The sequence below is a fragment of the Desmodus rotundus genome, chromosome 2 (assembly GCF_022682495.2).
Source record: "Desmodus rotundus isolate HL8 chromosome 2, HLdesRot8A.1, whole genome shotgun sequence".
Taxonomy (NCBI): domain Eukaryota; kingdom Metazoa; phylum Chordata; class Mammalia; order Chiroptera; family Phyllostomidae; genus Desmodus; species Desmodus rotundus.
In genome coordinates this window covers 139,119,848-139,131,765 of record NC_071388.1, presented here as the reverse complement: position 1 = coordinate 139,131,765, position 11,918 = coordinate 139,119,848, and the positions used below count along the sequence as shown (strand labels likewise).

The 11,918-nt window shown below is 39.9% G+C and overlaps 1 protein-coding gene across 3 annotated transcripts in view; it reads right to left on the bottom strand.

The window, feature by feature from the left end:
- Positions 1–5,690: 5,690 nt before the first annotated feature.
- EPC2 (enhancer of polycomb homolog 2) overlaps positions 5,691–11,918 on the bottom strand; it is a 113,275-nt gene continuing 107,047 nt past the window's right edge. For all 3 annotated transcript variants that reach the window (XM_053918648.2, XM_045203032.3, XM_024569596.4), the window contains 3 exons: positions 10,109–10,268; positions 8,473–8,806; positions 5,691–7,510 (listed from right to left, as the gene is read on the bottom strand). In XM_053918648.2, the coding sequence (XP_053774623.1) occupies positions 7,438–7,510; positions 8,473–8,806; positions 10,109–10,268 (567 nt within the window). In that variant the 3' untranslated portion in view covers positions 5,691–7,437. The remainder of the gene's footprint in view (positions 7,511–8,472; positions 8,807–10,108; positions 10,269–11,918) is intronic.

Below are 11,918 nucleotides of genomic sequence, written 5' to 3'. Positions count from 1 at the left end.
AGAGGGAGAGAAACATCAAAGTATGGTTGCCTCCTGCATACCCCCAAGGGGGACCTGGCCCGTAACCCAGGCATGGGCCCTGACTGGGAATTGAACAGCGACCCTCTGGTTTGCAGACGGGCGCTCCACTGAGCCACACCAGCCAGGGTGGAATTGGGGTTTTAAATGTAAATGGGAAGCAAGGGAGAGGTTTTAGGAGACAATTGAGATCATCTGACTTTTAAGGGCTATTTGCTACGCTGTAATTGATTGGAAATGGGCAAGAATGGAAGTGGGAAGGTGTCATGAGGCTGGCGCAGTGCAGGAGATGGCTGTGCCTGGACAAGGTGGTGGTAGCCTGAACAAGGAGAAAAGTGGATGGGCCCAACATATATTTCAGAGCTCATGTCAAAAGATTTGTTGATGGATTTAACAGGGTGGAGGGGATGGTGAGGAAAGGGAGGAGTCGAGATGACTCTTGGGCACGTGGTGGTGCCGTATCTGAGATGGTGAACACAGGGGAGTGGTGGTGGGACGAGGAGGTGGTGGTAACAGATTTGGGAGCGTGTAGGCGACAGACTGTTTGCACGTGGGTAAGTATGCGCACGTCTGTGAGACTTTCAAGTGTTGGTGTCAACAAAGCATTGGTATGGGAGAATGAAACTCAAAGCAGAGTTCTGAGATAGAATATACATTTTGAAAGCACCAGGATAAAGACAAATGTATTTCAATCTACAGCAGGGAAGGTATAGAGAGGCCAAGAGGTCCTTGGAAAGAGAAGGCGCCCTCGCGCTGCGTAAACGGTAGGCAAGTAAAATTTCTCCTAGAACAGCTTAAGGACAGTAATTTTGTTCTTGTGGACAAATGCACAGTAATAAATATACAACTGGACAGGGTGTACTGATAGCCATGGTCTAGAGAACTTGAAAGCCTCTAACACTGGGAATGAATCAACATTTGAAAGTTGGGCGATGAGACCACAGAGGGAACTGTTCCGTCTCTGAGCTCATTGATGCTCTGGGAGTGATTTGGGAACTGACATTGCTTGGAATGGGAAGGTCTGAGGTACGCTTATCAATTGCTGTAGAGAATTTAAGTAACCATAATTTTATTCCATGGGGAACTGCGAGACAATTATTATTTTTTTAAAACATATGATCTCAAAACCTTAGAGGATCAGGGAAAAGCATTTGTTATGAAGAATTCTTCCTAATGAGCACTATTTCTAGTGGCCATGGAGAGGCATTCTCTGTATTCCTTTGGAGCTAATGAGACTCAGGGAAATAATTTAGCCCTCCTTATTGTTCAGCTAAGGAAATAAATTCTGAGCTTTCCAGTAAAGTTACTTGTCCACTGTCACAACCAGTAAACAGAAAAATTAGACTAGTCATTCGTGACCTTAGCTGCAGTAAACAAACACCATCTGGTGAGTCTACAAACAAAAACACAACCAACCAACCAACCATACAGGCAAACAAACGAATGAACAAAAAATACTGGTATCCTGACTCACTTGAAGACTCAGCCAGCCTGGGATGAGACCCACACATCTGTACTTTTACAAGCTCTCCTTCCTAGGTGCTTCTGAGGGCGAGAAGTGCTGGACAGGACTTCAGTTCAGGACTTCTGATCCGTATCTTCACTCCACTTCCTTCCTCACCGCTAAACCCTCATCACCTGTACTCCTTACCAACCAAAACCACTCATTTCTGCCTACTTGCTCTCTGCCTCTGCACAATTCTCCCGAAGGAGGTTAGGAAACTCCCTGGATTATCAGATCTTCCTCCTCAGTTGCTGTCCTGTGTCTTCCTTGGTGCCACCTGCCCCAGTTGGCCCTGGCCACACAGATGCTGATGTTCTCTGTTCAGTTTTCTTTTCAGTCTCCTCTTTCTCGGACTGATCTCACTCACTCATTTCCACGTTTTTGTGCTGACGATGTGCAGGCTTATCTCTGGACTGGACCTCACCTCTTGTCTGACATCACCTGTGTGTGTGGAATTTATGATTCACAAAGCAGCACAAAGTTTGCACTAGAGAGTAGCTCAAATTGTTTCTTTATAGGGGAAGACTGGGGAGTGGTAGTGGGATGGAGTTAATCCATTTATTGAGATGTGGCAGCCACCCCCTGGAGTGGCCTATATTCCCTAGTATCTATACCTCCTGTCCCTTGGTGTGTGGATAAGACCTGTGTCTTGCTTCTAATAAATAGAATAGGGCAAAAGTGAAAGTGTTTTTCAGATGCCATTAAGGTCCTTAATCCATCAGTGGACTGCGTTAATGAAAGCAGATCTGGTTGCATGGGCCTGACCTAATCAGATGAACCCTATAAGAGGCTCAGGACTTCCCTGAAGCAAGAGACTTGCTTCACATGGCATAAACTCTCTTCCCTTGCCAGCTTTGAAGAAGCAAATGCTGGGACTTCTACAGCCACAAGACATGAATTCTCTCTACAACGTGAGGGAATTGAGACGTGACTGCTTCCTTACTGAGCCTTTAGATGAAAACACAGAGCTGCTGCCACCTTGATTTTGGCCTTATGCTAGACTCCTAACCCACATTATGTGTTGTTTGTAACAATTTATTACTCAGCAGCAGATAACTAATGTTTTACGTTAAAGTCTGAAATCCTGCATCTTAGCGTTCCCTAACTTGTGCTGACCAAAATCTACTCACAGCAGTGAGAAGAGCACATGAGAGATAGGCATTAGTAAGACAAGGAGCTGTGTGTGACCATGACCTTCAGCAGCCCTGGTACAGAGCAGTGTTCGTCCATACACTAAAGACAGGTTTTCAACATTGGCAAATAGGAAATGGCATTGCTTTAGACTCTGCCATTGATCAAATCAAGTTTGCATATGGAAGGTGAAATAATTTTCTTTTTGTGACTGGAGTTGGTCTCTTGTTCAGGCAGGGAGAAGTAACTGCAGAATCCTAGGCTTTCCTGAGAACAACAGTGTTTATTATGAGGCGGGGTCAATGTTTTGAGATATTTTATCATCACTTGACCCACAGCGTTGCTCTGATCAGCCAGCCAGTGAAGGAGGGATTTTGTTCAAACACTCAGTAATAGGACAAGGGAGACTTCATGAGAGTAACAAAATGTCCTTAAGTACAGACAGAACCCTTTATCTTGATATGACATACAAGATCCCATTTCAAGATAGCTCGAGCCTAAAATTCTATACCAAATAAATTGTTACTGGAGAAATATGTGGCTTAGTGTCACCTTCCTCTTCCCTATGTTAAAATGTCAAGCTTTGCAGTAAGCCACAGCCAAAAAGGTTAACCCCGTGTTTGAAATAAATAGTTCCCTTTAGACATACGAAGACATGGCAGGAAAGTCTGATTTGTTACTGATCTTCTCGAATGGTGCCGGTAAGTCAACGGCTGGACTTATCAACAGCAGAGGTTGTAATTTTTCTGGGAAGTAAGGGAGCTCACCAGGGAAATGAGAGGGAGAGACTGAGATTTGATTCCTGCAGCACCAGAGCTGGCAGAGATGTTGGAGGTTACTGACTTCTACCCGTTTGTTCCATGATACGAATTCAGTAATATGAAGATGATAAAATCACCGGCCAATTAAGTGGCACAGAAGGTATAAAAACCCGGCTCAACAAATCGATCGTCTACTGCCCGGCGTTGCCAGTCTTGTTTCCCCAGTCACGCCTCCTCTGAAAGATGTAGTTCTCGTGCCCTTCTCGGACTTGTCACTGAAGCTGGTCAGAACTATTAGCTCCACATGAGCTCAGCTGCCCGACAACTCTCCATACTCGTCAGCCTTGATGACATTTGTGACTGGAGAAAAGCTCCAGACTGACTGTGTCTGTCTTAGGTCCCACATCAATTACTCTGGTGAGAGAGCAGTAGCACACGGGCCACACAGAAACCCCACCAAGCTCGTCCATGTGGTCTCCTTTTGTAGATGGGGAAACCAGGTTCAGAAAGGGCAAACCTCAGCCAAGTCCTGGCCCAGATCCAGCTCCCAGGGCCCAGTGCTGGGAGGGTGCACTGATGGGCTTGGGTTTGGCGGGTGGAGGCCTCGAAGCCACAGTTGCATCTAATGCACTCAGTCTGGGAAGTGAAAAACAAACACTAATTGCCTGGTGGTCTAACAGTGGGGGTGGTTGTTTTCTAAATGAAATTTAAAACTCTGCTACAGATGCTCCCAGTAAGTGGACTGAGAAATACAGTAAGTACTTCTTTGAAGAGTACTTCTTCCGCACTAAAGATGAATACAGTGGTTTAAGTGTTGACTACCTAAGTTTAATTGCTGGCTCCACAACTGAATTTATCATCAGTCTAAATTCTAGATTTGCCACATCTCCAGATACTGCACAAGTGAAGAGTATGTGACATAGGGCGAGTTATTTAACTTCTCTAAACTTCATCTTCCTGATGTGTAAAATAAGAAAAATAATAGTACTTCGCACAACTGTTGTCAGGACTAGATGAGAAAGTCCCTGGGAGAGAACTCCGCAGGCTCTGACACCAGCAGCTCTGTTGTGGTTAATGCTGAAGACATCTTCTGTCTTAGGGGGGAAAAAGTCACAATTACTTGAGATATCCTTAAACCTTTGAAATTCAATCTGCCAAGTCAGTTAAGGGACAGCAAAACACTTCAGTCAAAAGTGTATTACTGATCAATAAAATTTGCTCAAATACAGCATTATATAATAGGGAGAAGTTTCTGAATTGTTAGTCCTCCTTACTGCGCACCCCCGAAAAAAACAACTTTGGTAATAAAAAACATAAGCATAGTTCCGAATACTGTAATCCCTATTTTTAAAAAAGAATGTGTGTGTATATATTTTTTACATGTGTCCTCCAGATATTTTTATTCTTCCCTTAGTCTTTTGCAAAAGAAAGATGTGCCGTAACACACTGTGAAACATCCTTGGAGCTCTCATCATAGTAACTGGTCACGATGATCTTCCATTACCAGGAAAGGAAGGGCACTCACTCTTGAGGAAAGCAGATGACTAGTTTGTAAGTATTTTTATCCGTACTGAGTTGCAAGATATCCCAAGCACACGAGAGTTACCCCTTCGTTTGAGGGGTAAAACAAACCAACCTACTATGCACTCCATCAAAAACCATTCTCCAAGGACTCTAGGACCTTAACTGATCTACAAGTACCAACACTAGTTTCTTCAGAGAACCGAGAGAGATAGTGGTATTGTCCAGGGGAGGGCCCGTGCAAAAACAAACTATTCTTCGATTTAACATGGTGAAAATAAGTATCTGTCACGTAAGTTTTTAAAGAACACTGGAAAAATGTGTGTGCAGTAACCGAAATGCCACCTGTGAAACAGTTACAACCACCAAAATAAGGAAGGCTTATTTTTCTATTTTACTTCAAAGGAACACATAAATTGGTCATCAGTCTGATAAATTCTAGATTTGCCACATCTCCAGATACTGTACAAGTGAAGAGTATTTTTGTTTTACTTAAAATTATTTTTAACACGTATATCACATAAGGCAAATTCACTTCATGCTTTGCTTCAGTAAAATGGAAAAAAAAGCTTTCTCCAAAATTGGCACTAAAGTTGTTTTAAGTTCTTAACAGCAGAGTTATATACACCCAACTATGAGCAGAATGAACACAGTCATAATACATGTCAAATCAAAATTATTTGCTTTATATCATCGGCAATGAGTAACTCCAGAGGTAGTATGGCAGAAATGAGCATGGATCCTACCAGGTCACAACCAATGAAGAAATTAAATTTATTTTTTTTCTCTGGTTTGCCCATAAATTGCTTCACACATTTAGGATCTGAATAAAAACCACTCTCAGCAGAAATCTTGGCCCATTAGTTCAACTGACACATCAATTTACAACTTTTAGAACTGCAGATATAAAAAATGTAAAGTATAAAATTATGTAAGTTTGAAATGGTTTTAATCATATTCATTAAAAATATTTACATTTCCCAGTACTTACTTGACAAAACGCCCTTGCAATATAATTCTACTCTAAACTTCTATTTATAAAATGAGGCTCATTTATGAGATTTCAATGAATGTTATACTACAAATTACTTACATTCTGTAAAATATTTCAAGAACTTTTCATATCAAAGGTAGTTTATATTGGATTATCTGAAACCCAATAGTGCCCACAGATGAGCTGCTTATAATTCTTTTCATTAATGCTTGGCAAGCACTGTGAAAATGAAAAGTGCCATTAAGTGCTATCATCTCCCTTAAATTTTTACTTATATTGTGTGCACATTGTGAAATAAACACATATGCAGCATGTCCATGTTTTGATATGTATTTTTTATTTCCCTGCAGTTTTCACTTATCAAGAACAAGTAACAGGGAAAGTTGTCTGAACTAGTGCATAAACAAACATTCTGAAACACCACTACACGTATCTAATTTACAAGAACCGTATAAAAAAAGTCACTAAAACACTACACTATGAAGGTGTCCAACGCTTACAGTCAGACTTTTTCCAACCCGTTACTTGCCTTGTAGCCACAGGAAAACTCTCCAAAATTGAAAAGACAATCTTGTCACAACCCCCACCCCCCCCAACACCTGGGATGGCTCGATATCTAGACTTCCAATAATTATTGCAATGATATAATGCAATACATACCTGGTAAAATATCCTTTATGTGGTGTGTTACAGTTTTAAAGCCAGTTAAAATATGCAGTCTTCAGATAAAATGTAATCCTTGAAAAATTTCCATGTCTGCACAGTGTAAATGTGCTAGATGCATAATTTTTCCTAGTCCATTTGTTCTGTGTAATTATTTTTTATAAACTGGTATTATAAATAGAAATATACATTCAAAATATATGGAAAAGTGAGTTACTACATTAAATTTGCATGTATCGATCCATCCCTTTCCCCTGCACAGTAATAGAAAATACTATTTTGCCTTGAACTTCATATTTGACAGTGAAATGCCACTAAAGTATTTACCAAAAAGTCCATCTAGTCAAATTGTGAAACAAAATGAACCAAGTGAAAACTTTACAGTTCCTTTAGAAAAAAATTACAAGAATTTCATTTCCTAGCTATGAATCTTTAACTTTTTAGACACAAAGTTGGATTTATTTTTACAAGATACAAAATGTAAACATGGCAAAATAAATAGTTAAAACAAGTGATGCAGGATCCCATTTCATGCTCATGATCCCATTAAAGAATTATTTTTTAAAATCCATTCAGTTGCAAATTCAAGTGCAAAAGCATGATGATGAATATCTACTATTCAAGTAACAGAAATAATATTGATGATACAAATAAACTATTTTACAAGGTAGTGATTTCCCCAATTTTACAAAATATACATCATATATCGATTACACATCCGATATACTGCAGTCCGGTTAGGTCCACGGTTAGCCTCTGTGATCCGCAGAGTCTCGCCTGTTGCGTTCAGCCAGAGTATGAATGACTGCACACCATCAGCACAGGTCAAAGCCACATGTTTTAGGTTATGTCACCTCCATAGCTACTGTTGTCTCTGCTATTCCATTTAAACCCAATCTTTCTGGTTCATGGTTCTCTCTGTAATCAGGCAAACAGTAAAATAAACATTAACACTCTCTATTTGCAGATACATTTTTATGTCCTACAAACATGTACTTCCCAAGAACATTTCCCATTTTTACAATTTCTATATAGGAATGAGAAAAAGTTTCCTTCAGCTAAGAAATCCTATTAATTCCTAATTCCTTGATTATAACTATTTACTTAGGAAAGAGTAATTTAACATAGTATTTTCAGTGTAAGCCAGTGATAAATTCCTTACGCAATATATAACAGGATAACCCAAGATTTTTACAATAGACGGACTTTATGATGCTCAAAAACAAGGATCATTAGGGGTACAATATTAATTAAATTAGTTTCAACTACAGTTTAATTTTACAGGTTTAAGGCCATGCAGTTAATAAACCATGCAAATCAATATTTTTCTGATTCACTGTTCTCATGTATTATAGTCTCATAAAAAGAATGTAAAAAATATTCAGAAATACATTATCCTAGGTTTAGTTAATCCCAGAATATTCTAATTTTATACCTAAAATAGAATAATTTACTTTCCCTTGGCACTTAATGTTGAAGAAAACAAAAATTTTGATTTGAAAAGGAAAGCTCTGACCCGGAAGTTAGTAATAACTCTGATCATCCGGGCTGTCTAGACTACAAAAGGACTGAGAGAATAACTGAAGCTTCTAAAATAGACTCTTTGATAAATTTTTTCGGCCTGATGGTTCCCAATCTGATGTAGTATTCTCCTGATGTTTTTACAATTCTGGTTAGCATTTAAACACCCTACTAGTGACCTTAAACAAATAACCCAAGTCACAGCACTTTACATTAAGCAGATACTAAGTAACATCTGTTGAAAAGCGAGGCAATCAACAGACATTATTTGAGCAGTAAATAAAAAAAGCATTTTTCCTCCCACAGAATAGCCAGCAGAAAGAGATAGAATGATGCTTGAAACACACGCACACACACACCTTGCTATGCTGCTGATGGCACTGCTAGGAGTAACCTTTGGCACTCTGTCCATACTGGCAGCAACTGTGGCAAGTTTTAAGGCTGTTGGCGATGGTGCTGAAGTCCGTGTGTTGATATGCACATTGACTGGAGAAACAACACTGACGTTATTGAGGTGCACTGCATTTGTCAGGCAAGAATTGTTCATGGGAAGTGTTGGAGGACTGCTTGTGCACAATGCTGGGATTAAGTGGTTTGTAGTGGTGTGGCCAACTGTCCTTACAAGTTGTACAGCTGAAATCCCTGGGCTGGATGATAAAGCCATATTGGTGGAGTACAATGTTTTAGAGGTTCCTGAAGGAGAAAAAAAAAATCCATTCATGTCATAAGACATTCATTAAACTCTTAAAAAATGCCATATGATCTCACTTACATGTGGAATCTAATGAACAAAATAAAGTGATGAACAGAAGCATAGGCTTAGACACATGGAATAGCCTGACAGCTGTCAGAAAGGAGGGGGAGGGGGGAACTGGACAAAAGGAGGTGAAGGGATCAGCCAAAGAACAGATATGCGTACCCACGGACACAGACAACAGTCAGGTGATGGCCAGAGGGAAGGCGGGGGCAGGGGCTAGGTGGAGGTGGGCAAAGCAGGAAAAAATAGGCACATCTGTAATAGCATAAACAATAAAAATGAAGGGAAAAAAAGCAAGCATCTAAAAATTGCACATGCTGAAATGCTTGCTTAACAGTGTACAGCATTTAGCAAGTACTTCATAAATTTTCATTGTTCAATTAATATAAAAAATAAAGGCAAACATTTGTAATCTAAGTAAATGCCAGAGGAACCCTCCGCATGACAGCCTCTCCAAAGACAGCTTCTGATCAGTAAGTACAACATACGTATCTGTTACAACCCCAAAGACAAACACACTCTCTTTCTACTGGCCTACATAAAAGGACTTTGTAAAGTATTCTACTGCCTCCATATTTGGAAACTCTGTAATAGGACAGAGAGGTCCATGCTGGAGGTTGAGGGAAGGTGAAAATGATAGTTGGATTTCTATTAGAATGTATATATGAAAGAATATCAGTAAGAAAGGGCAATCAGAATTGTGGATGCAAATAAAAGCAAGTGGAACATCCTAAGGTCTGAGCTGTAGTTGAAGGGTGTCAGGAATCGCAAGTCTTTGAGGACTCAGGGTAGTAAGAAGCAGACAGTATTTCACAGCAATGCTGTACTTGAAGAGACGGAGTCAGAGAGAGCAGGCCTATGAGTACATAAAAGAGGGGAGGTGAACCTGATTTCAACCTTATTGACCATCCTGCATTGTATTTCGCCTTATTATCAATGTATGGATAATCCAATGGTGATGGTTAGTGATTAGCTTGACACATTTCCTAAATGTGGCTAAAACTAGGTAGGCTGAAGAGTCACATAGGTAGTATCCAGTGGGTGTGGAAGGAAATAGAAAGCAGGCTCTATATGAATTCTAGAACACATCCACCTATTCCACCATGCATTATCCACAGAAATTCTGAAGACTGACATTTTGTACATTTCCTCTTTGGATATAAAAACCAAAAACTATACTTCAAATCAGTGAGTTACAACTGTGAGCTAGTAACAAACATGTGAAACCACAGGCTTACCTGAAGGCTGGACAACACCGTTTATATTGTTGTGGCCGGTGTTCTGTTCCTTGGCTACCTCACTGCGACTTGGAACAGGTGCACTGACCACTGCAGATGCAGCAAAGTGGGCGCTGGCTGAGTCAAGTGTTTTAGACATACAGTCAGAGGTGCTTGAGCCCTATAAAATGAACAAAATTAAACCCAAGTTTTTAGAGGTGATTCCATGAACATACTAACAAATGGGCAAAGCCAAGATTTCCTATGGAACAGTTACAAGTGTTTATTTAGATGAAGAGATCTAGGACTCCACAGACTATTTTTGGCATATGAAGCAGGGAAGTGACTAAAAACTGGGAAGCAACTATTTCTAAGAAAGAAGTAGGGGATTAAAACCCCAAACCTTTAATGCTGTATAATTTTCCCCAATAAGTGTTAATGAATGCCTTTTAATTTACTTGACAATCTCGATACTATGAGCAAAATAAAAATCACAGATGCCAACAGTCATTTTTGTTTCAATGTAAAAAAACACATCTTGGCCTAATCTTGCAGTAGGCTGAAAATACTTTAGGCTGGTTACCCAAGAAACTCAGAAAAAGCAAATAAAAAGGCAAGTTTAATGGCATTTACTCTTGTTTCTGTATAAAACTGGTAGCTACTACTAACAGCCAACAGCGCTAGAATGTGGGACAGTCCCAGGCCCACCAGGGTGTCATAGGAGTGTTGAGGGGTCGTAGGGTCACTGGGATTTTCATGTTGCTAGACTCGGGATCTCCAAGGTCAGTGTGCCGACCCTGTGGTGATAAACTGAACTCCTCCTATGGCAGACGCTGGCCTGAGATATAACAAAACTGTGTTGATCTCAGTTATTATTTTAGAATTATGAAACAACAAAATTTAAGACTTAAAACACTAGGGTTTATGTTTTTCAGGTGGCTCAAATTTGAAATAAACTCGATTACAGTTTTGTTTTTAGAGGCTTAAACAAGAGAAATTTATTCTCATACAGTTCTGGAGGACAGAAGCCCAAAATGAGTCTTACAGGGCTCATGTGAAGGTGGTGAAAGCTTTCTCTTCCGACAGTTAAGAGTTTTATAAGGTATTTTTATTTTTATCCATAGTGTCCTCATTTAATGGTGCCTATGGAAAATCTCATCTGGTGGCATTTTTTTTTCTTCAGGAAAGTAAGATTCAAGGAGGCAACGGGCTATGCTTAGAGTTACTGAACAATTAAAGAGAGTTACCTTTCAGCTTGGGCACACCCACATGGAAACAGGGTTAGGAAAGTTAAAACCTTGGAAAAAAATTTGAGGGGACAGTAGGTACGAGAGATAATGGTTCTTTTTAAAAAAAATCCTCATCCGAGGGCATGCTCATTGATTTTAGAGCAAAAAGGTAGGGAGGGAGAGAGAGAGAGGGAGAGAAACACTGACGTGAGAGAAAAACATGGATTGGTTGCTTCTGACCGGGGACCGAACCTGCAACCTAGGCACGTGCCCTGACTGGGACTCAAACTGACAACCCTTCAGTCCATGGGACAACAGTCCCACCAACAAGGCCACATTGGCTAGGGAGGGGGTAATGGTTCTAAGAGTATATAATGACTTTTACAAATTCTTAATAACCATTCAAAACATTTTTTCCTAAATTAAAAATATCATATTTGGCTCTAGTGCTCCTCTCATAAAATATTAACTAGTCACTTAAAATTATATAAGTTAACTAAAAGACAGTATTGATTTTCAAAGTCAAGAGTGGCAATATCAAGACTATCTTCTCTGATGTGACTAAAATTGAACAAAACTACATAATTATGAGAGAAAGGAAG